The sequence below is a fragment of the Heterostelium album genome (genome assembly GCF_000004825.1).
Source record: "Heterostelium album PN500 unplaced genomic scaffold PPL_contig9, whole genome shotgun sequence".
Taxonomy (NCBI): domain Eukaryota; phylum Evosea; class Eumycetozoa; order Acytosteliales; family Acytosteliaceae; genus Heterostelium; species Heterostelium album.
The window spans coordinates 938966-963284 of record NW_008805086.1 but is presented as its reverse complement, the minus strand read 5'-3'; the positions used below and the strand labels follow the sequence as shown (position 1 = coordinate 963284).

Genomic DNA, 24319 nt, shown 5'->3' with positions numbered 1-24319 from the left:
GTGTCCGCGTTCCAGGAAATTGAAATTGTTTAAATAATAACATTTTATTTATTAAAAAATTATTTGGTTTATCTAACATTGGTCTTTGATAGAAGCCAATTGTAAACATTGTTTGGGTCAGCGTTGGCAGGGTTGAATGCTGGTGTGTATGAGTCAGCACCACCAGATGGGTTAATAGTTAGTCTTGCAGCTGGGTTGGCACCACGTGCATTTAAGAAGTTAGCCCAGTTCTTTGTCATGATTGGATCAGAGTTTGGATCATCGTTGTTGGTTAACCACCATGTTGGAAGGTGATCATTGACCATGAGATCAATGGTAGCGTTATGAGCATCAGTGTAAACTCTAACATTGAAGATTGCTGCAGTTCTATCGATACGAGTAGCATTGCTCTTCAAATATTGAACTACACCAAGAGCACCACGACCTTGACCTACCAAATAAATTCTAGTTGGGTCAACCTCTGGCGAGTAGAGATCAAGCAAGGTGTTGATTACATTGCTTACTCCGGCATCCCAAATACCATTGTTTTGTGGACAAAGTACCAAGAAAGGATAGGTAGTTGGCCATTCACCAGTTCTAATGTACTTTGGTAATGAAGTCTGAACTGCTTTGTTCAAATCAGTGGAACTACCAGTACCCTCACCGTCAGCTCCATGAAGATGGATAATTAATGGATATCCAATACCTGGTGTTGGAGTGGTTGATGGTCTGTACTCCCAGAAACCAAATGGAGAGGCTGGAGTAGTCCACTTTCTTTGGAAAACTCCTGGAGCTGGAGTTGATGTTGGGGTTGGTGTTTGAGTTCCAGTGGTAGATGGTGCAGTAGTAGATGGTGTTCCTGTGGTTGTGGTTGTAGTAGATGGTGTAGTGGTTGATGGTGTTCCTGTGGTTGTGGTTGTAGTCGATGGTGTAGTGGTAGATGGTGTTCCTGTGGTTGTGGTTGTAGTTGATGGTGTAGTGGTTGATGGTGTTCCTGTGGTTGTGGTTGTAGTTGATGGTGCAGTGGTTGATGGTGTTCCTGTGGTAGAAGTAGTTCCACCACTATGATACTCTGTTGGTAGTGTATGAAAGCATCCAAGAGTAGATATTGTTTGGATTAGTTGGTGAAACATCATAAGTTTTAGTCCAAGCATCATGAGAAGAAGCAACATATTCTGTATATTTAGCAACTGGACAAATATTTTGAGCATTCAAACCATTTACCCAGTTTCTAGAATTCCAAACAGAGACCGTCGGGTCATTAGAGTTATGGAAAGCCCACACTGGCAATCCCTATAATAAGAAAGATTTCAATTAGTTTTTATTTAAAAGTAATAATTTTAATCTATTCTTATTTAACTTACTGATGTAACTGGACCAATCCAATCGTTGGCACCAAAACCTTGAGCACCACAAATGGGAATAACCGCAGCCAACTTATCACAAACAGCTTTACTTTGACGCATGGTATCATAAACTCCTGCTCCACCCATGGAAAGACCAGTTAAGTAGACTCTTGTAATATCGGCACCTGGATATAAAGCTCCAATTTGATTAATTAATGGAACAGTCTAGAATATAAATTAAAATTAATACATTTCTATAATGATAAACCTAACAGCTATTAACTTACTTTTGGTGAATCCCACCAACCCCAGGTTTGTGGTGATATTACAATGAAAGAGAAAGTAGTTGGCCATGTATTCTTGTCGATCATGTATGGAGGAGAACCTGCAGCATCCTTAAGCATTTGAAGGGCACCTTGTGATCCGTCTCCATTTTGCCCAACACCATGTAAGAAAATAAGGACTGGAGATTTATTTGGTCCTGTCGCAGAGTAAGTTGGTGGAAGATACTCCAAATACCACATATAGGAACCTGGTGAAATTGCGACTTGCTTGGCTGTTTGAGTCAAAGCATTGGCTGCACTCAACCAAGACAAACATAAAACAATAGTAAAAACAAGACAAATAATTGTTTTTTTGAACATCATTTTTATATATATATAAATGAATTAATGAAAGAATTGAATGAGGAAAGAATGGTTCTATTTATAATCCAATCAAACAACTCTTCAAAACAGAAAAAACCTTCCTAACCTAAAAATATCTATCTTCAGTATTCCCCATTTTCTTTGTTGGTGTCCAGTTCTTTAAGAAGGTTTTTTTATAATCTCATTTAGTTTGTTATTGCTATGTTTATTTAATCTTCGACGTCATATCGTTCAATCATTACACCACAAAAGTACACTGATCAATTATGATGGCAATGATTCTATCTTCTGAAATCATTCCAAAGTTGATTGTTTAGGAATTGAATCGATACTTACTGATACCCCATCTTGCAGGGTATAGATGTAAATTGCATTAAATAAACCAATTTGTTTTTTTTTTTAATTTTGGTTTTATCCAATATCTTTTTTAGTGAAAAAAAAGGTGATGGTTCTAATTATCGGCTCATCACCAAAATTATTTATAACTTTTTTTTAGATATTTTATCACTTGATATGAGGTAATGTTTTGGGGAATTATTCAAAAAACAATAATATACAAAAATGGGTTGTCGATGGGTTGCAACTTGAATTCAAAGAATTAACTATATTATGTCTCCTACATACTTTGCATTCATATTTATTTTTTTTGATTAATTATAACATTGCTGAAAATATCAACCAATCGTTTTCATTCACTGAATCAAACAAATTGATGGGCTAAAACAATCAGTTACATCATTTGATATCTCAAAATGTGGAAGGTTTTATTAACACAAAACACAACTCATTTTCTTAATCATCAATATCCTCTAAAATTGTAACTCACCAGTTCAAATAAATACTAACTAAATGAAAACTTAATAACTATTAATAAGATCTTTGCTGCAAATCTACAATCAAGAGGAAACGAACTAGGTCCGAAACTCTATCTCTAATGAACAAAAGTGTATTTTTTGGAATATAATATGAGATATTATGTACATCTATCATACAATAAACACATCCAGAAAGCATTATCATAATCAAATGTTATTTTGAGACCACTTTTGAGCAGTAAAAATAATTATCTCTATAATCTCTTTTAGTTTAGATGCTCATCCGCCATCTAATAGATTGTGTGTTGTTTACAAGTTAAACTTATTATCAATATTGGATTTATATTTGATCTTAAAGACGATTGATTTCTAAAATTTTAAATCAATGTTTAACTTTGTTTTGTGTTATAAATTACTAATACTATGTTTATTAGTTTACTGATATATTACTATTTGACAAGTTACTATTTTCTGTTGATGTACTATTACTTATTTGTTTGTTTTTAAAAGATTGCTCCAATGCCTCCGATAACTCTGATAGACTTTCGATGGCGATGTCGCTTAGCTCTGTATAATGCTTATTGGATGAATTCAACAAAAGAATACTTAGTGAGCCGAATGCTCGGCTGCATCGCATATCATCTTGAGAATCTCCAACGAACAGTATCTCAGAGGGTTGCATCTGCCAGTGCTTGGCAATGTGATGACTACCTGCTGGACTTGGCTTTGGTTCAATCTCACGACCGACTATCGGTGAGAATGTATATCCAAACCTCTCTTGAAAGTACTCGATGTTCTCTATTGAGTTACGTGAGTGAATCGCTTTCTTTATGTTTAGTCGCTCGAGAGTATCCATCAAAGCCGATGCGCCCGGTTGAAACTCTAAACGCAAAGACGCTTCTCTTTCGAAATCATAGATGATTTTGTGTCCTTCCACTTGTTTCTCGTGACTCCACGTCTTGATAACCTCTAGAATATCGACGCCTGGAGTAGTAATACCGAGATCACTCCTTAACTTTTTGAAGTCCATTATCGGCTTTGTAAGGGTGCCATCTAGATCAAATATAATTCCTCTAACATGTGATAATTTGCCAATACTACTTATCATTCTAAACATGTGATTTTAATTTTTAGAAAAAATTGTAAATATTTTTTTTTTTTTTTTTTTTTCTACCATCTGATCACCCACATTTCCCACTCGCCAAATATCAAAAGATAAATCAGGAGAGATTCTAAATAAATAAAAACAAATAGAGTAAATTCATATTACTATTTTATTTTTAGTTAATAATGACAAATGATTTCTAAGTTGCTTTGTATTGTTGATGAATCCACCTGATATACATATGAATAAATTGTCTTTGATTCTTCTTAGCTTTATACTGGTAAGATCTATTGTCGTGATTTGAAGTGGTATGCTCTCCAGTGTGTTTTTGATAAAGTAATTTGGATCAAGTCGAACACTCAATCCCGGATAATCAGTTGGCTTTAGTGTGGATTGGTGTTGATCGTCTCTAACCAATATTGAAGATTTCAAATCCAATTCTGTTAGCGATAAAGGGTATACAGCAGGGTCTGGTAATTTAACTTTATATTTACATAACAATGAGAGCTTCTTAAGATTAGGTGGCAACACATTCGGCTTGAGATTAGATTTACAGAGGTATCCGAGTGTGAGTTCCTCGAGAGAGTTAGGCAATACCAATGGTTTCAATGATGGTACTGTAATGGAGGGATGATACACCAGACTCTTTAGAGTATTAGGCAATGATCCTACTACGAATGTATCTACATTCGTCATGGCAGTGATTAAGAAACAAGACGCAGAGGATCAAAGACTTAAAGATAAAGGAGACAAATACAAGAAGTCTGTCAAAGGAAAGACAGCTTTACCAAGAACCAGAAAAGCTAAAGCTGCTCCCAAGAAGAAGACTTTGGATTCCGATGATGATGATGACTATGAGCCTGCGATGCCAAAGAAGGCAACCACCAAGAAGGCAGCCGCTGCTGTTGAACCGAAACCAATCGCACCCAAACCAGCAGCCAAGAGAAAGAAGGATGAGGCTTCACCTTCTTTGGATGCCTTTGTCACCAAATCGATAAGTGACGCCGGTAACATTCCAGGTTTGAGCTGGTGATCCACTCGTATTGATAATCTTTGAACAGATGCAGGTATGCTACCAATCTCTATTTTGAAATCCATTACCTCTAACATATCGAGCTCAGTAAGTGAAGGTGGGAATGTATCACTTTTAATGGTTATTCCATCGAGTTCATCCTCACAGAGAGTGAGCCGTTTTAGTGTCTTTGGTAAATAACAAAGATACTTGTAGGGAATAGATGATACTGATGATAGATTTGCAAAGCAGCTGAGTGCGCCTCTTAGTTTAGTTGGATCCGAAGGTGCACCGGTATTATAGGAAAAGGTTAAGCTACTTAAAGAACCAAGGTGTTTAAGATACTTGGTATTTGAGAGAAAACAATTTAAATCAATGGCGAGACTCTCCAGAGTAGATGGCAGTGATCCATCAGTGAATGGTTCGATATTGTTTGAATGCAGACACAGTCTTTTCAAACCGATAGGGAAGAGGTTTGCTTGGTAGAACTGGCTATTGCTCTCTGCAAAGCTAATCTCTTCAATGCCATCAGGGAATATCCCGGGCTCTAAGTTGTCTTGCAGCGTAGATGAGAGATATAAAGATTTCAGCATCTTTGGTAGAGTATCTTTCTTGATCTCCAAAACGCCACCAGTAAAGAGAACGATCGATCTAGCATTACACATCGAGAGATCAGGTAACTGACCGAATCCATCTCCAGCAATAGTCAAATTCTTTACACCACTAGGTATCTTCATATTTGGATTATCTTTATAATTATTTATTTATTAGAAATAAAAAAAAATTATTAAAACTTGTTAGTATATATATGTTTTGATATGGTATAATAATAATAATATTATTACCAAATGAATCTATATAATCATAGGTTTGTTCAAATCCACTCACTTTATCTGGTGGTGTACTGAACAACTTCATTATGCACTCATTGTTGAATGATTTCAACTCTACACCTTTCTGTAAAATATTGGCATAAGACTTTAGACATATCTGTGTTTCACATTTCTTAATGACACTTGAAAGAGATAAGTCAAATAAAGATACTTCTCTCTATTCTCAAACAACTTCTTACATACTAAATTTGGACATACACAATCTAAATTTGAAAGACCATTTAAAACTATTTTCTTTAATAAATGATTTGGTAGATCTGCTATACTATTTGACATATATAATAGAAATAAGTAAATGTTGTACACAAGATAATTAGAACAACTACTCTATAGTCTAATAATCACCTAGGTGTAATTACATAATTATATTTTACTGACAGTTTAATTTGAAAAACTGATTATTAATTATTTCTTATCGGCAATCATTTAGAAAAAAAAAAAAAAAAAAGAAAGAATGCATAAATCATTACCTCATGATTATTATTATTATAATATGTTTAAATATATATATGTTTTATTTTTATTTATATTACATTAAATATTTACAATGTCGTATCAAATAATTCATCTCTTCTTTTCTTTGGGATAGCGTTGACTATTGATTGATGGAAGTGATTTTGATTATCTATATAGATGTGATGTCCACTTTGTTCGATGATAACGATATCTTTGATGTTTTTCATTTCCTCTTTGAGTTTATGACCGGAGCTGTGGTCGATCCAGCTGTTTGATCCATAGAGAAGGGTAACATCGATTCCGGGATGCATTGCTTTGACTCTGTCGATGAGTGGATTCACCGCCCAACCGAAAGGAAGCGATAGCAACTTGAAGAGATACTCACCGGTTGCCGGTGACTGTGCATTGGTGTGATAGATATATTGTGCAACACGATTAGGATTGAGAGGATTGAATTTCAGGTCGTCGTTTGGATAGAGTCCAGAGAACTTCATGAGTAGATCCTGACGGAATCTGTAGATTAAATCGGGTCCGAGTGGACCGCATGCTCTCAACAGTGCCAATGGTACATCGGGTGTGATCACCTTGCCCAGCAGCTTCAATGGCAATGGGATCTTGTCTTCGAAATCGGTTGGTCTGTGTGGGATTCCCCAGGCGTCGGCCAACACCAACTTTTTTACTTTCTCTGGGTACTTTAATGAAAAGCTAGCGGATAGGTAACCGCCTAGTGAATGTCCGAGAAGATTGAAATTCTCTAGACCCATTTGTTCTGACCAATCTAAAATCGATTTGGTCCAGAATTCCTCTGCTTCGTCTGGTGTCTTCAAATATGAAACATCCGGTCTTGATGATCTACCAAAACCAACTAAATCAATTGCATACTTTAAAAATAAATCATATTAATATTTAGAGTAATAACATAACAATCAGCAATTGACTGATACATACAACAGTATAATGTTGAGCCAACTCATCGATGTTGGCACACCAAAAACCAACACCGGCACCATAACCATGAATCAATACCAATGGGTCACCAGAACCAGCTTTGATTGTATTTACATATTCATCACCAACCTTTACCAACGATTGTTCGTAGGGAGTAGTGATTCCCTCGAGCATCTTCTTCTCTGCCGACTCTAATTCGTCGGGTGACGACTTGACCCATCTGAAATTTCTAATATTTTGAATGTTGAACGATGACATCTCTTCTAATAGCTTTTGGTAATCTGAATAACTCTTTGCTGACGCCTCTACTGTTGATTTACTATTATTGTTATTGTTATGTAATATCTTAAACTTTTGATTTTTACTATGATTACTATGTCCACTACCACTAGTATTACTTATTCTAATTCTATCTAAAAGTGAATAAGTTTGTAGTTCTCTCTGTGATTTATTATTATTATTCTTTTTTGATGTATTGCCGAAATATCTTTGACAACAATAAACAGTGTTGATATTGATGTTGGCTGTTGGCTTTATTATATTAAGTTTGCTAATCACTTTTTTGAAGAAATTTATGTTTTTGAATTAATTAACTGGTAGTAAATTTAAAGATTATTATTTAATTTCGTTAATAATAAATTAATAATTAATAATTAATAAAAAATATGAAATAAATAATTATTTAAAAAAAAAAGATAAATATAAGGATTGAATAGGGATATAGATAGATATAAATAAAATATTAATTTGAAAAGAGAAAGACTGTTTAAATAGGAAAGGGTATTTTTTTTTTCAAAATTGCTTTGAAAAAGAGAGAGAATTTAGACTTACTTTTGACTTTAATTGGATCGGATCACTCGGAGTTTTGGTGAGTTTAGGGCCTTCTTTTGTTGATTGGTGTCACTGTTCCGTTTTGTGAAAAGTCGTCGTATTACTTTAATTGGAAACTATAGTAAGATTTAAAGATATGTTGAGAAATATTGTGTGGGTCCTTAATTTTTTAAAAATATGATATGATATTAAGATCTCAAAAAAAAAAAAAAAAAAAAACATAAAAAATAGATATGTATAAGAAATAAATGAAATAATAACAATACAAAGTTTGAAAAATATGCGAAAAAAATACTTTTATAAACAAAAATTTCCAAATTTGCATGCAGATTTAAAAAAATTAATGATAATTAATTAAAAATAGGTTTTTGCAAAAATCCCGTTATGACGAGTGAATTATTTTTTTGGTAATATAAAGAATATTCTTTTGACTCATACAATAAACTGAATTACTACGTATGAAAAAAAAAAGTAAGATTATGTTATCACTGTCAAACATCATGATGTTATTATTTTTTCAATGAATTTTGGTGTTGACTAGTCATAATCATGATCTTATCCATCAAATTTCTAAATTAATTAAAAACTTAAAAGATTATAAATAAAATCTTAAATGACCCATTATTTATTTTTATATTTATTTATTAATATCATATTTTCTAAAAATAAATAATTATTTAATTGATATTAGGAATTTTTAAATTTATTTACTTTTGTTTTTTTTTTTGTTAAAAAAGTTTTATTATTATTTTTTTTTTTTGAAAGTGATTGTGTATGTGTTTTGTTATTATTATTTATAATTTTTTTGGGGATGTATTAAAAATATTAATCGTATGATTTTGATCTTGGGTTCTTGCAGATACGGACGATCAAGAAGAGAGCGAACAACATAGAGACAAACTCAATGACACCGATGGTTACACCAGCAGCACCGGCAACATAGAGATTCTTTTGAATGTATTCAGTGATGGTTTGGTTGCAGTATGGCTTACCGTCAACACGAATAGTTTGGTTGTTGATTGGATCGATAGTATAACACGATGTACCACACGACTCATTGATTGGCTTGGTGAGATCCCAACAACAGCATTCAAAGTAATCTTCGGCGATCTTGTGCTCGTCTGCGGTGGCCTTGTACCAGGCGATACCGACTGGCTTCTCGACGTTGTTACGGTAGGTGAATGCACCACCACCGACACCGATCAAACAAACCAAAAGAACCAACATAAAGACAGTGTAGAAAACGAGACCGACCAACTTCTCCTTGTAGGCGACATAACATCCGATGAATGTCAACACCAAAAAGAAGACACCAATAACAATGATACCGGCTGGCAATGAAACATTAATAATATCGTCCAAATGTGACAATTTAGAGAGTGCAAAACCACCACATGCAATCAAAACAATACCTAAAATCTATAAAGATTAATTAAAAAATAATTTCAAAAAATAATTAGTAATTTGTTGTTGTTTTTTTATTTTTAGCCAGATTTGCTAATGTTTATTTGTTAATATTATATTATTACATACCCAGAGGATGGCATTTAAAATAATTAAGGGGACCTTCAAGTATCTTGGGGTCTTTGGAAGGAGATCTGATGTATCTACCATTTTTTTTGTTTAGTTTTTATTTTATAAGATGCTAATTGATATACTAATACTACTATAAATTAAATTTTAAATTAGATTATAACTATAATTTATATTGAATGAATTTTAAAAGATTGATTAATAAATATATATTAAATTTTAATATTGATGCTGGTTTGTTATTTTATTTTTAATGTGTATGAATAAAAATTAATATAACAAGCAATAAATGTGCAAATTAAGTGATTTGAAGAGAAGGTTACATCAAGGTTCATTCATTTATTATGAAGAGATTAAAAACAAAAAACAAAAAAAAATTAAAATTAATTTTGTTTCGACAAAAATTAAAAAAAACAATAGCACAACACTAATTTTCAAGAGCACCAGAGATTAACACCAATAAATAATATTATTAATACTGAGCTGGTTATGTTGTAAATCCAATAATGATTTTAGATGGTGTGAAAGTGAATAATAATAATAATAACAATAGTAATAGTAGTAGTATGAAAATGAACTAAACTGTAATCATTTTAAATTCATCACACCAATAGTAATATATTGAATGAATGAAGATGCTGTGAAGAATAAAAAAAGAAATATATATTCACACCAAACAACAGTCGTGATTGAGTTATTATATATTGATAAATAGTGGTGTGTGTGTGTGTGTTATTATTTTTTGTTTTTTTTTTATATGAGTGCTCATAATTATATTTGAATTCTTTAAAAGCTATTTCTGATCAAAGTTGTTGTTGTTGTTCTTTGTTTTTTGAAAAAGTGTAAAATTAAATTATTAATATGATATGTTACCTTTAAATTTAAATAAATAAATATGAAAATAAATAAATATAAATATATATATAATTAAAAATATATATTAAATAATAAAGAAGCGGAGTGTAAATGAGTGAAATATGGGGAACAATTTTGAAAAAATGCCGTTATTAAAAAAAAAAGTGAAAATTTATTATAATGGAATTAAAAAAAAATAAATAAAATAATAATTAACGAAGCTCGATCACTCTAAAATGTGTGCCAGAATCATATTATCGTAGGCCAATAATTCAAAAATCCCTAAAAAAACAATCACCCAACCACATAGCTTTTTTTCAAACACACTGGTTATGGTGGAACCCCCAACAAAAAAAAAAAAAACTAACTTGTTAAAACTAAAAAAAAAAAACCAATCATCATATATTTATGTGTATTATTTTCATGGAACCTTTGATTGTGACCTATGTAAAGTCTGAGGTGGTGAAAGTTTGATTGTGTAGATTATCTTTTACTTTATATCTATATCAATGATAGAAGAGCCTAGTGTTTTTGTTGGTCCTTCTCAAATCCACAAATGATCATTCGACAAATTTGAATCATCAGAATCTAATTTATTGACTTTATTCCCACATCCATACAATAAGAATAATAATAATAGATAAACCGACTTTATTTATTTATAAACTAAGATTATTTATACTTTTTTGGTTGTAAAATTAATTAACTGATTTAAAAAAAGTTCAAAATTTGGAGGGAAATAAATAAATCACAATCCAAAAAAATTTATTTTAAAATAAAAAAGTCGTTAATTAATAATAATATAACATTAGTATATACATATTCAAGCAAACTAAATATGTCAGAACAAGATGGTATGTAAAAAAGAAAGATGTCGTTTTTTTTTTGTTACTAATTTATATATTTGTTAGATCTTCAATTTGAACGATTATGTAGACAGAAAGAATTGTTGGTTCTAGATAGTGCCATTCAACAGCTGACCGATGAACTTGATGATGAAATAGTTAAAAATCTAAAGAAGAAGGTCAGAGAGTTGGATAACGACGCATGGATATTCGAAAAGAAACAACATCAAACATTCACACACTATCAAAACAATAACAACAACAACACTCATAGTAACAGTAATAATAATAACAATGGTAATCGTCAGTTATATATAGATCAAAGATTGAATCAAAATAACATTAGAAGATATTGAACGAATTCAATAACCCTATTTCAATTGAAATTGAAATGAATAGTAAAAGGAATAATTAGTAGTGGTAGAGATTAATAATAATAATTATTATTGGATATCGATCACAGATTTTTAGTACCAACAACAAATTACTCATCAAGTAAAAAGTAAAGAAGTAATTAGCTTAATCTATCAAAATATGATCATTAAATACTCTAGTCAAGTCGAGCCGATGATACATTTATTAGTTTATAAATGATATCAAATATCGACATACAAAACAACATAAAGAATATTATTTTTTGTTTTTGCAAACAAATAAAATACAATTTCAAACAACTCCCTTTAACTTTCTATTTATTTTTAATTATTTGAATTGATTGAATTGATTTATTATTTATTATAATCATTCTTATTGATAATACATATTCAATCAGACCTGTCTCATCTTCTCTTTATTAATTTTAGGAGATGGTTCGAACTTCTTTTTCGATTTGAAATTTTCATTTTTTTAATTTTTATTTTTTTTTTTGCAAAAAAATTCTCCACTGCGAGCGAGGATAGTGTGTGCTCTGCCAGAGTGGATTCTGTGGAGGTGCTAGCATGCTTGTCATATTATCATAAGTGACTTTCAATCGCTTTTTACCTTTATCACGAGAACCCCTTTCAAAATGGTTGGTATCTGTCTATCACTATCTATCTAGCACTATACTACAATACTATCTATACCTATTAATGCTGAACAGAGAGAGAGGATGAATGATAGAAAGAAATAGGATTTAGAATAGAATAGATGAGATTGAATGAATGAAATACAGAATCTAACAGGAACAATCAACTTATAGGTCAATATCCCCAAAGCTCGTAAGACCCTCTGTGTCAAGTGCAACAAGCACACCCCACACAAGGTAACTCAATACAAGGCTGGTAAGCCAAGTCTTTTCGCCCAAGGTAAGAGACGTTACGACAGAAAACAAAGAGGTTTCGGAGGTCAAACCAAGCCAGTTTTCCACAAGAAGGTATGATTCATTACATTACTACTACACATCACGCCCAGAACCTATCATATTTACATTTGTTATGTTTCACTATCGATATGATAATATAGGCTAAGACCACCAAGAAGATCGTACTCAGAATGGAGTGTTCATGCGGTGCCAAGAAGCAACAAGTCATCAAGCGTTGCAAGCGTTTCGAGCTCGGTGGAGAGAAGAAGAAGAAGGGAGAAGCTATGAAGATATAAACTCTCTAACTTTTTTAATACTCTTATGTTGCATAATAAAGGGGACCTTTTAAAAAATCTCTATCATCCTCTTATTCCGTTCAATATCATCATTATTTACTTTAGTTTAGTTGGTTTAAAATCAGTATAGTTTACAGGAAACAGTTACACATTTTTCAATCAAAAAAAAACAACACTTCGATTTCATGATAATCACCTGAGTTTAATATATATTGTCTTTTATGATTGTCCTCTTTTTATTATATGTTTTGTTTATTATCTATCGTTTATTGAATCTATCTATATTTGAGAAGAGTAAGATTTAAAAAAAAAACAATAACACAACTTGTTTGAAAGTTGATGATAATATTATTTTCATTGTCAATGGTTAACTATTGAAGATTTGTTTGTAATTAAATAATGTCTGAAAATGCACAATAACTTGAAAACAAAGGCATATAGTATAAATAGTGTCTTAATATAAGAAATAAATCAAACATTGTTCACACTGAATTAAGAAAAAAAAAAAAATTAAAAATTAAATATTAAAATATTTTATTACCCACATAATTTGTTTAATTTATTCAAGATAATTGATTATTTTGTTTATTTTTTCAATCGACAAATCATATAAATCATAATTAATAATAATAATAATAATAAAGTACTTGACAAACAAAAAAAAAGAAAAAGCAATACTTTAATCATTTAAATATATAATTATTAGTTATTAGATTAGTTTTATTTGTATTTTTTACATCAATATAGATTTATATATAGATAGAAGGTAGATCATCATGGGAATGATTACTTGTCCAGAGTGTAGTACGGAATATGAAAAGGAAGCAAAGTATTGCTTTAAATGTAGAATACCATTCACAGATGATATACCAGACAATATCAAAAAGTATCTGAAACCAAGAGGTGGCAGTAGCGGAACTACCGCCAGTAATCCTGGCGGTATTGGAAATAGAACAAACACAACACCGCTAGCTGGCTCCGGCGTAGACAAACCACCACTCCAAAGAAATGTATCGTTACCGGTATTCAAAAACAGCGCATCCAATCAGAGTAACAGTAGTTTAAATAGTAATAATATATTGATATCATCGTCGTCGCCACCCAACAACAATCATGGCAGCGGCAACAACAGCAACACACATAGTTTAGTAAATAGTTTAGATCGTAACAATAGCATCAATAGCGGTGGTAACAGTAGTAGCAATCTACTGAGTGGATTGTCAAGTACGGTCAGTCCGCCTATCAATGCGGGCAGCGGTTCTCGACCACGACTTCAGTCTACACCGACACCACCATCACATCCTCTTCCACCTGTACCAAATAGAATGAGTGTGCCCGTAGCACATTCACCACCCACCGTTATGAACATTAGCAGCAACAATACATCAAGACAACCGCCACCTCCACCCAACAACAAACCAAACACACCCACCACCTCAGCACCAACCAATATTCGCACCATTTCACCAGTGACAGCATCTTTGACATCGCCAGACAATATGTCACCACAGCTTGGATTCACAGACGAACATCCATCGAATAACTTTATCAAGCGACCACTCTCAAGGAGAATTCCACCACCTCCGCCAAACAAGAAACTGGTGAGAGCGGTCTGGGATTGCATACCCGAGCAAGAAGGTGATCTCGAGTTTTACGTCGGTGATATCATCTCTGTCATCACCAAAGATGACGAATCTGGTTGGTGGATGGGTACATCAAATGGTAGAACCGGTCTATTTCCTGCGAACTACGTCGAAGAGATGGATAATTAAGAGAGAGAGAGATACATAGATAGTTCCATCCATTCATTTGATAATTGTGATATAATAATAATAATAATAATAGTAATCATATAAAATAACACATAATAGTTGATATTTTAACAATAATTTGTATAATCATTAAAAAAATAAATAAATCAATAAGTAAGGTTACCCTAATAATATTCAACAAAAAAAAAGAAATAAAAATAGAATAATATAAGAGACATTCTCGAGTTTAAATAATAATAATAATAATAATAATAATAATAATAATAAATGTACACATAATATGTTAAAGTCAAATAGAAATAGTATAATAAGTTAATTAATGATTTATATGATATTTATTTATTTATATATTTTTGATATTAAATGGTTAACTCCATCCAATCTCACTACTTTCTAAAACGGCAATTAAAATGATCGATAGTGGGAACAATGAGAATACGATGGCAGCATGTATCATATTGAATGTAATTCTAAATCCACCGAGTATACCAACAAACATGGTCACTATAAATATGATCAGTGTTTCTGCAGAGAAGTTCCATATCAGACCTCTATAGTAAATCATAAACAACAAAATACCGAGTGATACAAGATTATTCATTGCAACCGCACCATAAAGTGATGAGTGACTAAAATTTGAAGATCAAATAATTACTTTGCGTTAGAATATCTTGAGAGGTGTGTAGACAACATTTAAATGAGAATGAATAAAGCGATAGCTTACATTAAAGAGATATGTTTTCTCTTTTTGTGACCACTTAAAATCCAACTGGAAACAAGCTCACTTGCATTTAGTGCGAACGGTGCCACTACAAAGGAGATGTAGAATGGCTGTATTCCTATACGACCAGAGAATCGGGTGATCGTTTCGACGAATGCATCGGCAAACAAAAAGATGAGAGCAGTTCCAAAGAGCAACGATGACACTGCTTTCAATATGAGTTTTCGTTTGTTGATCTTGTCTTTGGGTTCATCCTCGTAGGGATCTATTGATAGATCGACCACTTGGTGTTGCTGCTGGTGAGAGGTATCGACGTGTCTCAGAAGGTCGTCTTCATCGAGATCGTTGATCTTACTCTGTAGTCCTTGGAACACCTTTCCAAGATTATTTGATTGTTCATTGTTGATATTTGATGATTGTGAGAGTTTTGATGATGGTTGCTGTTGTTGTTGATTTGTTTGTTGCTGAGTTGTTTGTTGCTGTTGTTGATGATGTTGATATAAATGTATATAGGTTGGTGTTGGTGGAATTACATGATGAGAATAGTCTTTAATTCTTCTTGGGAATGAAAAGTTGATGTTTCGTTTCTCACCTGGTTTCTCATTGATCAACTGTTGCAATCTGCTGTCTTTTGGTTGCTGCTGCTGCTGTACAAGTGGTTGATGTTGTTGTTGTCTCTGTTGTTGATCAGTAATATTATTGTTATTGTTATTACTATCAAGTATACATTGAATGTTGGTGGCAGCTGTCTCTGTAGTAGAGGTAGTGGTGGTAGTGGTTGACGTTGTGGATGAAGAGAGAATCTTACTCGTATCCAATTCCTTTCTCTGTGCTGGTGGTGGTGGTGGTGGTAATTCCAATTTCTCCTCCTCTTTAAGAGGTCTCTTTGTTTTATCTAAAACCACTTCATGTTCAAATCTATGTTTCTTTACCGATGGAACACTCAAACTTCTTTCAAAAGTTCTCTTTTTCAAACTGTTCTTTACTTGTGTAGATACATGTTTCAAAAACTAGATAAAAACAAAATAATGATTAGTATCTCTCTCTCTCTCTGTTAACTCTATAAAAACAAAAGAATAGTTATTTATAACTTACTTGATCCCATAGGAATCTCTTTCTAATTAATGTTAACTTTCTCTCTTGATATCTAACGTCATACATTTGATAGATACTGTAGGCAACGAAGCCAACTAGACATAGGATACTGGTTGCCAATGCCCAGTATTTCTCTTTCTCTTCGAGTTGTGAACCCTGTGCCTCAGAGATAATAAAGGCAATGGTGATCATTAGGTAAGGAAAGAGTGTACCGATCATAATACGACATAGTACCGGTGTGTAGGACATCACAGAGACACCGCTGTTCTTCCAAGACCACCCGGTGTAGATCTTATTCTTTGCCAACCCGGTGACCTGTGAGATATCGCAACGACCTCTAAACACAGCGATTGCCCAGGGAATGGTAATCAAAAATGTATTGCCACCCGTCAAACTACCGACACCAACAGTTACCTTGTGTTGTATCTCCGCAGGTGTACCTCCCAAACAACTGACAAATATAATTGCTGCATCCGGTAATGTTCCCAACAATGGTAATACCAATCCTCCAATGATACCTGGTGCTATAATCTAGATTATACAAATAATAATTACATTCATTGTTATCATCATTAATAAATAAATACAAAAACAAAATGAAAATGAAAACAAATTGCAAAACCTACTTCCAACAAAAACTCACTTCCTAGCGAAATTAACCTTGAACCAACACCCAATAAAAATGCATAGACCACTTGTAAAAATAGGTCACCAGTTATAGTTCCAGAACAAGGTAATATATCATGACAATATGTTTCTTCAGATGTTTCCATCAAACCTAAAAATTTCTATGATTAATTTTAATATAGTAATATAATAATGAAATAATAAAATTAATATAAAAATAATAGATAATTAATTAAAAAAGTTGAAATTTGAAATAGAGTTGAATGGAATGAAATAAATAGTATTATTTAAGTTTTATAATTATCATAATTACTACTTTTGATGAATAATGATTCGATAATTTGATATCCAATGAATTAAGTTTGTTTCCTTAATTATCTCAAATTTAATGATTTTTTGTTTTTATTATAACTATTTGGTTTAAATTAAACTCCAAGATGATATATATTTTAAAAAACAACAACAAAATGATGACTTAAGAGAGTAAAGTTTTAAACTAAAATAATTAAAGTGAAAAACAATAAGATAGATAACAATAAGATTGATATCACAAATTAAATTTGGAAATTTGGATATTTTATTATGACTGATAGACTATTATTTTTAATTAATTAATTTGGAAATATTTATTTTAAACAACTTTGAAAGAAAAAAAAATCAAAAAAAGAAGATAATCAAAAAAAAAAATAACTCCGATTATTTAATTTGAGGAATACACAAAACATCTTACTACCTATCAACATGCCATGACGTGGTGTCATTGTTGTTTAATATTAAATTTCATCTTGATACCTACAAACACAAATATTTTTTTTTCTTTAATATAATTTTTTTAATTATATACAAATACCCAACAATATTAGTTTACTTTATTAGATAATTATGTCTGTATAAATTTCACAACAAGATTAACAATTATATTGTCTGACTTTAATTTTATTCATTTTCCTTTGTTGTTTTCCATCCACACACACAAACACACACAATTATCCAATTTGTGTGGTTTTTTTTGCAATGACCATTTTTATTATGACCGATCCAAAAATATTTTATTAAATTAATTTATTTTTAATAAAATTAGCATTAAATATATATTTGCATTGTACAATTAACTCGAATTCCTTATTTATTTATATCGATTTATTTGTTTATTGTTTTTTTTTAATCATTAATTAATAAATGATATAATCATAATCAAAAATATATTTCTTTTTGATTAAATAAAGAAAAAAAACAAATAAAAATAAAAAGATATAAGAAGTGATTATAATTATATTTCAATTTAGAAATAGAACTACTGAAATCAGTTGATAAAAATATGGTCCGCCGAATAAAAATAGATGTAAATTTGAATAACGTTACAGATTAGTTTTTTTGTTTTGATGATTTCGAAAAATGAAAAAAAAATAATGAAAAAATCAAAAAATTAACTAACGAACGAGTTTTGATAAAAATTTTAAAAAAAGTTTTATTTTTTTCATAAGACTCTCAACTTTTTATTTCTTTATATTTATTACTTTTTTTTGTTTTTGTGTGTATTTATTATACTAGTAGCATTAGCAAAATAATATATTGATTCAATCATTTTATCAGTTTTTTCAGTTAAAATCATTAATCAATAGTATCACTCTCTTTTTTTTACTTTCGTTTTTAAACACAAAAAAAAAAAAAAAAAGAGATTTAAATCAACCAGAAACAAATATAAAAAAAAGAATCGAAAATCTAAAAAAGTTATATAAATATAAGAATATAGAAATATAATGGAAGGAAGAGGTGGATCTAGAGGTGGAGGCCGTGGAGGTTTCGGTGGTGGTCGTGGTGGTTTCGGTGGTGGCCGTGGTGGTGGTAGCGACCGTGGTGGCCGTGGTGGTTTCGGTGGAGGTCGTGGCGGTGGTGGAGACCGTGGTGGACGTGGAGGTCGTGGAGGTTTCGGTGGAGACCGTGGTGGACGTGGAGGTCGTGGTGGTTTCGGTGGAGACCGTGGTCGTGGTGGTGCCGGTGGTCGTGGTGGTCGTGGAGGTCCAGGTCTCGGTGCCCGTGGTGGTCGTGGAGGAGCCGCCGGTGGTCGTGGAGGAGCCAAGGTCGTCGTCGAGAAGCATCCAAGATACGAAGGTGTCTTCTTGGTTCAAGGAAAGGAAGAATCATTCGCCACTCTCAACTCAACCATTGGAGAGTCTGTCTACGGTGAGAAGCGTGTCTCTGTCGAAGTCGGAACTGAAAAGAAGGAATACAGAATCTGGAATCCATTCCGTTCCAAGATTGCCGCCGCTTTGCATCGTGGTATCGAGAATATTTACATTCGTCCAGGTTGCAAGGTATTATATTTGGGTGCTGCTTCAGGTACCACTGTTTCTCACGTCTCTGACGTCGTCGGACCAGAGGGTGTTGTATATGGAGTTGAATTGTCTGCCCGTTCCGGTCGTGACTTAATCGGTATGGCCAAGAAGCGTACAAACGTCATCCCAATCATTGAAGACGCTCGTCACCCACATAAATATAGAATGTTGATCGGTATGGTCGATGTATTGTTTGCCGATGTTGCCCAACCAAATCAAGCCCAAATTGTATCACAAAACGCTGCATATTTCCTCAAGAACGATGGTCACTTTATCATTTCAATTAAAGCCAACTGTATTGATTCCACTGCACCAACCGATGTTGTAGTAGCCAAAGAAGTCGAAAAATTAAAAGCCGAAAAACTCAAACCACAACAACTCTTGAAAAATCTCGATCCATATGAACGTCATCACGCACTTGTAGTTGGAGTTTACAGACAAGCACCAAAAGACTCAAAGTAAACATCAATCCACAGTAAAGTTTTTTTTTTCCCAACAAATAAAATAAAATTAAAAATTAAAAAATAAATATATATTAAAAAAAAATCTTTATAAATAGTTATTTTTTGCTATATTTATTTATTTGTTTTTTTTTTTATCAATTTTTTGATTATCTTAATAATCATCAAGATCGGTGTTTGACTAGGGATTGATTTGATTGATCCCTGGTGGATAAAAATGGAATTTTTTTGTGTTTGGTATCAGCCATTTCGTGACTTGTTCTCAAAACGGAGTGTTGCAAAAGATGAATCTTTTTTTATTAAATAGGAATGATTTAATATCACTTTATATCAATTATTAGTTATTAGTTATTTGTTAACAATATATCACAATTACAATTATAATGGCTAACAATAAACCAAGAAATTTAAGAATAGTCATTGCAGAAGCAAAAGAGCTCAAAGCAAACAACACTCTGGCAGGTGCTTCCGATCCGGTAAGATAGATAAACAATGTTGATGGTTGTGGATGAAACTAAAAGTGATTTTATTTAATGTACTTTGTACTTTTAGTTCACCGTATTGAAATTTAAAAGTACAACTTATAAAACAGATGTAATAAAGAATACTCTTACACCCCTTTGGAATTATATTGTCGATTTGTAAGTAGAACAAACCTGCTGCCATGGATAGAGTTTAGATTTGCGTTACTAATAAATTTTGATAATAATCTAATAGACAAAATGTTGAAGATAATGATAATCTTGATTTCGAAGTTTTTGATTGGGAGAGAATAGGATCGAATAAATCGATTGGAAAGGTCAGTGTGACAGTGGCGACTCTTAAACAACACGTTTTGAATTCGGAAAGAGATCGTTGGTTACCGTTAGTGAAGAAAGGATTCTTGAGAATTACCTTTGACTTCACTCCACCACTGCTCGTCGTACAGAAATCGTTGGATGGCACGGAGGTCTTGGTACCGACAGTTCCGACCAATCTAGTGAGTACCGGTTACGACACGATGCCACCACCCGTGCACTTCCAGCCGAGCTACATCGCCACCATCCCCTTGGCAACGACCGTCGAGTTCTCTACGCCGGGCGAGATCTACAGTGAGAAGATCTACTTGACCGGCTCGGAAATACAGTCGTCGGTAGTCTACACCGTTCTCAATCCCGTGTGGGTGAGGGCACTGTTTGTTACATTCAAAGGAAAGATAACGAATGGCGCTAGAAAAGTAAAGACAATGGTATCGGATACACGTGATCTACTGCACAGTTTCGACGGTGGTGCCAATCACTTTAAGAAGGTTAAACTCGATACTGGAAAGCATCTCTTCCCTTTCCAATTTTATATTCCCAAGGAGTGTAGGTCATCGATTCAAGCCGGTGAATACAAAGTCGAGTATAGTATCACTTTCTACGCTGACACTGTCAACCTTCCCGATGAATGTAAAGTAAAACCAATCAGAGTTGTCAACATCGAAGATACAAACTATAAATCAACGGCATTACCTATAAGTTTAAATGTAAGACACTATCTAACTACTTTATTATAATTTTTTTAAATAATTTTAATAATATTATTTTTTTTTTTTCAGACATCAAAATCACCATTAACTGGAGGAACGATAGAGCTAAGTGTTTCAGCACCAAAGAACTGTTATTCACCAGGTGAAGATATCGAATTGGATGTAAGGGTTGTCAATAAGAGTAAAAAGACAATCAAAAGAGTTGATTTTTCATTGAGAAAACGTGAGGAGCACAACGATGTGAAAACTGTTCCCTTAAAAATAGCTTCGGCCACCAAACAGTTCATTTCAAAGGTTTAGTAAGTAGAAAAGCTATAGCTAGTTACTTATAATAATCAAATTCTCTGAACTAACAAAATTTCTATTTTATTGAACCAATCAATATTAAAGTGCTGGTGGAACTATTAGTCAACCGATGGCTTTTGAGCTACCAAACAATTTGATACCCTCTACTTTTAGTAAGGGTATGTTAAGATTGGAGTATGAATTGTGGGTGCAACTTGATATTCCAAACTGTGTAGATCTGTATCTACACGTCCCTATCAATGTGGTGTTCAGAGACCCTACCTTGGTATTCCCACCCAATTCGCTGACCGAGTGCTCACAGATTCCAAACTACATCAAAGATTGGAACGATCGTCATGTCTACAGTTGGCTACTGTTGAAAATGAATGCACCCCCTGCTATTGTTGCAGAGTTTGACCGGTTCAACATTCAGGGATGCGATATCATGACTTTCGATGATGCGCTTCTCGAGCGATTCTGTAGTGGTGCTGCAGATAAGTCGCTTGAAATTCTGAATGCTCTGCGAATGGAGAAGTATCGCTGTGAAGGTGTTAGATTGATGTTGAAGAGTATCCAACTACCTCATATTGTTAGTGACTTTGAAAATCAATGTATAACCACAGAAACTCTTGGCAGCCTTACAGATCAAGACCTCAGAGAAATGAACATTAAGATTGGTGATCGTAAGAAAATTTTAGCTGCAATTCAAAGTATGATGGTAAAAAGTAACATAACATCACCAACATCGCAAACATCACCAACAACAAGCAAATCAATTTAACTACACTACTCAAAGTATAACAAAATAAAATAAATAAAAAACGAGGGAGGAGAGATGTTTGAAATAAATATCGTTATTCAAAATATTGAATGTTTGCATCAAACCGAAAGAAAGATTGATTGATAGATTGAGTTCAAGTAATTAAATACTTAATATTGTATTTTACTTTTCAATCAACAAAAATCAAGTCAAAGAGTTTACCCTTTGGAATTGATTGTTTGTAAATTGCCCTTTATTTTTTTTTTAAGCGGAAACATTAAAGTTAATCTGATGGAAGCGTTTCCTGTAAAATCGTTGATCAACTTATAGCATTCATTTGCTGATCACATATCACTTGCAAAAAATACAATCTGAGAGTATATATAGCAAATTAGTTGTTGTGGGTTGTATCATAAAATTATGGTTATCAAAATCAAAGAAAAAACATTGTTTCTTAATATTAGATATTTAATTTAAGGAAGCAGCACCAGTTTTTTTTTTAGCACCTTCATCTTTGTGGAAATAGTGAGTTTTGATTTAACTATAATCTGGTTGCCCAATAAATTTTTTTCATCTGGACTTATTGATCGATTTTAATTTAAAGTTTTTTTTTTTTATTGTTGAGAATTAAAATTGAATGAATGATATGTTATTACCCACCAAATTCTAAATAGAAGTGAAATTCAATCAATATATTTGAATAAATCTAAAGTTTTGTTGTCCAAACTTTTTTAATTCAAAGTATATTGACAAATGTTGGATACTGCAAATATTTTTGCCCAATAATGGAGTCTTTGGAAATATTCTTCGAATTCAATCAAATAGAAATAACTGTCTGATATGGTTTGCTATCTGTAGTATAATGGGTTATATTTCGAAAAAAACATAAATTAATGTTCTTTTTTTTTAGAAAGTTGAAAACTATAAATACCTAAACTGTTGAAGTTAGAAAATCATTCAATCAATTAACTTTATATAAAATGTATAAACAAATATTTATTCTTGCTTTGCTTATTGGAGCTGTTATTTCCCAGCCAGCTGGTACCTTACCAGGTATCCAAAATGGTTACTTAATTTTATCTAGTACTACTGACTACAATGCTGAGCATTCAGTTTTCAACTCAAAGTTAAATAGACCAGTCAGAGCGTAAGTTCAATGAATAAGTAAAAAATAAGTTTAAAACATATTAAAATATTCTATTAAACTTTTTTGATTATAGTTGGTGCCCAGCTACCAGTGTTATAAATAACAATGGTGAATGGATCATGGCAAGCAGCATCACTCCATTCGATGTATACGGTATTCAAATTCAAGGTCGTTACGATTACGATCAATGGGTCACCTCATTCCAAATCCAAGTCTCACTTGATGGTTTCGCTTGGACCACTATTGGTACCTACAATTCTGGTCTCACTGATCGTAACACTGTCAAGTACATTGACTTTGGAGGAGCCAGAAGAGTCCGTAACGTTTTGCTCAAGCCAGTAACCTGGAATCCAAATGGTATTGCTGTCCGTTGGGAAGTCAACATGAAGTTTGTATAAACTCTATCCATTGTCAACAATACAATTTATCTTTTTAATAATTGATATCAATATTCAATATCTTTTAAATAAAATAAATAAATTAAATAATTCTTTTAAAAACAAATTTTTTTACTTTTGAAGATATAAAATAATAAAACAAAGATATATAATTTTCAGATTTATAATAAATAACCAATGAATAATAATATATATAATAATATCAAAGTATATAATTTAAAAAGAATTCTTAACAAAAAAAACTTATTTTTTTTCCACAACCAAATAATATGGATATTGGTGCAGTGAAATAATTAGTCAAATTTGATTTTATTAAATTTCCGTTTATATATTTATATATTTATAAGGTATAAATGAGATGATC

At 32.4% G+C, this 24319-nt stretch overlaps 11 protein-coding genes across 11 annotated transcripts; 7 read left to right on the top strand and 4 right to left on the bottom strand.

Moving 5' to 3' along the window:
• Nucleotides 1-68: 68 nt before the first annotated feature.
• PPL_04534 (uncharacterized protein) lies at nt 69-2607 on the bottom strand (the record flags this gene model as incomplete). The annotated part of the gene is made up of 5 exons (XM_020575436.1): nt 69-1049; nt 1111-1272; nt 1344-1550; nt 1613-1907; nt 2597-2607. The coding sequence occupies 5 exons, from the start codon at nt 2605-2607 to the stop codon at nt 69-71; spliced, it is 1656 nt and encodes a 551-aa protein (XP_020434956.1).
• A 610-nt stretch (nt 2608-3217) lies between these two features.
• On the bottom strand, nt 3218-3895 carry PPL_04533 (HAD family hydrolase; the record flags this gene model as incomplete). The annotated part of the gene is made up of 1 exon (XM_020575435.1): nt 3218-3895. One exon carries the CDS (start codon nt 3893-3895, stop codon nt 3218-3220), a length of 678 nt encoding a protein of 225 aa, XP_020434955.1.
• A 691-nt stretch (nt 3896-4586) lies between these two features.
• On the top strand, nt 4587-4925 carry PPL_04532 (uncharacterized protein; the record flags this gene model as incomplete). The annotated part of the gene is made up of 1 exon (XM_020575434.1): nt 4587-4925. The coding sequence occupies one exon, from the start codon at nt 4587-4589 to the stop codon at nt 4923-4925; it is 339 nt and encodes a 112-aa protein (XP_020434954.1).
• A 160-nt stretch (nt 4926-5085) lies between these two features.
• On the bottom strand, nt 5086-9646 carry PPL_04531 (uncharacterized protein; the record flags this gene model as incomplete). Its single annotated transcript, XM_020575433.1, has 8 exons — nt 5086-5092; nt 5115-5652; nt 5750-5954; nt 5981-6062; nt 6344-7134; nt 7202-7758; nt 8896-9451; nt 9566-9646. The coding sequence occupies 8 exons, from the start codon at nt 9644-9646 to the stop codon at nt 5086-5088; spliced, it is 2817 nt and encodes a 938-aa protein (XP_020434953.1).
• A 425-nt stretch (nt 9647-10071) lies between these two features.
• PPL_04530 (uncharacterized protein) lies at nt 10072-11621 on the top strand (the record flags this gene model as incomplete). Its single annotated transcript, XM_020575432.1, has 3 exons — nt 10072-10129; nt 11233-11274; nt 11332-11621. 3 exons carry the CDS (start codon nt 10072-10074, stop codon nt 11619-11621), a joined length of 390 nt encoding a protein of 129 aa, XP_020434952.1.
• Nucleotides 11622-11799: 178 nt separating this feature from the next.
• On the top strand, nt 11800-12843 carry rpl36a (S60 ribosomal protein L36a; the record flags this gene model as incomplete). Its single annotated transcript, XM_020575431.1, has 3 exons — nt 11800-11847; nt 12446-12619; nt 12709-12843. 3 exons carry the CDS (start codon nt 11800-11802, stop codon nt 12841-12843), a joined length of 357 nt encoding a protein of 118 aa, XP_020434951.1.
• Nucleotides 12844-13619: 776 nt separating this feature from the next.
• Nucleotides 13620-14615, top strand: PPL_04528 (SH3 domain-containing protein; the record flags this gene model as incomplete). The annotated part of the gene is made up of 1 exon (XM_020575430.1): nt 13620-14615. The coding sequence occupies one exon, from the start codon at nt 13620-13622 to the stop codon at nt 14613-14615; it is 996 nt and encodes a 331-aa protein (XP_020434950.1).
• A 367-nt stretch (nt 14616-14982) lies between these two features.
• PPL_04527 (sodium/calcium exchanger protein) lies at nt 14983-17819 on the bottom strand (the record flags this gene model as incomplete). Its single annotated transcript, XM_020575429.1, has 7 exons — nt 14983-15119; nt 15195-15244; nt 15340-16346; nt 16432-16962; nt 17058-17219; nt 17372-17427; nt 17789-17819. 7 exons carry the CDS (start codon nt 17817-17819, stop codon nt 14983-14985), a joined length of 1974 nt encoding a protein of 657 aa, XP_020434949.1.
• A 999-nt stretch (nt 17820-18818) lies between these two features.
• Nucleotides 18819-19856, top strand: fbl (rRNA 2'-O-methyltransferase fibrillarin family protein; the record flags this gene model as incomplete). Its single annotated transcript, XM_020575428.1, has 1 exon — nt 18819-19856. One exon carries the CDS (start codon nt 18819-18821, stop codon nt 19854-19856), a length of 1038 nt encoding a protein of 345 aa, XP_020434948.1.
• A 382-nt stretch (nt 19857-20238) lies between these two features.
• Nucleotides 20239-22691, top strand: adcC (SAM domain-containing protein; the record flags this gene model as incomplete). The annotated part of the gene is made up of 7 exons (XM_020575427.1): nt 20239-20331; nt 20408-20496; nt 20573-20654; nt 21198-21362; nt 21435-21664; nt 21756-22368; nt 22680-22691. 7 exons carry the CDS (start codon nt 20239-20241, stop codon nt 22689-22691), a joined length of 1284 nt encoding a protein of 427 aa, XP_020434947.1.
• Nucleotides 22692-23390: 699 nt separating this feature from the next.
• Nucleotides 23391-23955, top strand: DD7-1 (galactose-binding domain-containing protein; the record flags this gene model as incomplete). The annotated part of the gene is made up of 2 exons (XM_020575426.1): nt 23391-23557; nt 23631-23955. 2 exons carry the CDS (start codon nt 23391-23393, stop codon nt 23953-23955), a joined length of 492 nt encoding a protein of 163 aa, XP_020434946.1.
• Between the last annotated feature and the right edge of the window lie 364 nt (nt 23956-24319).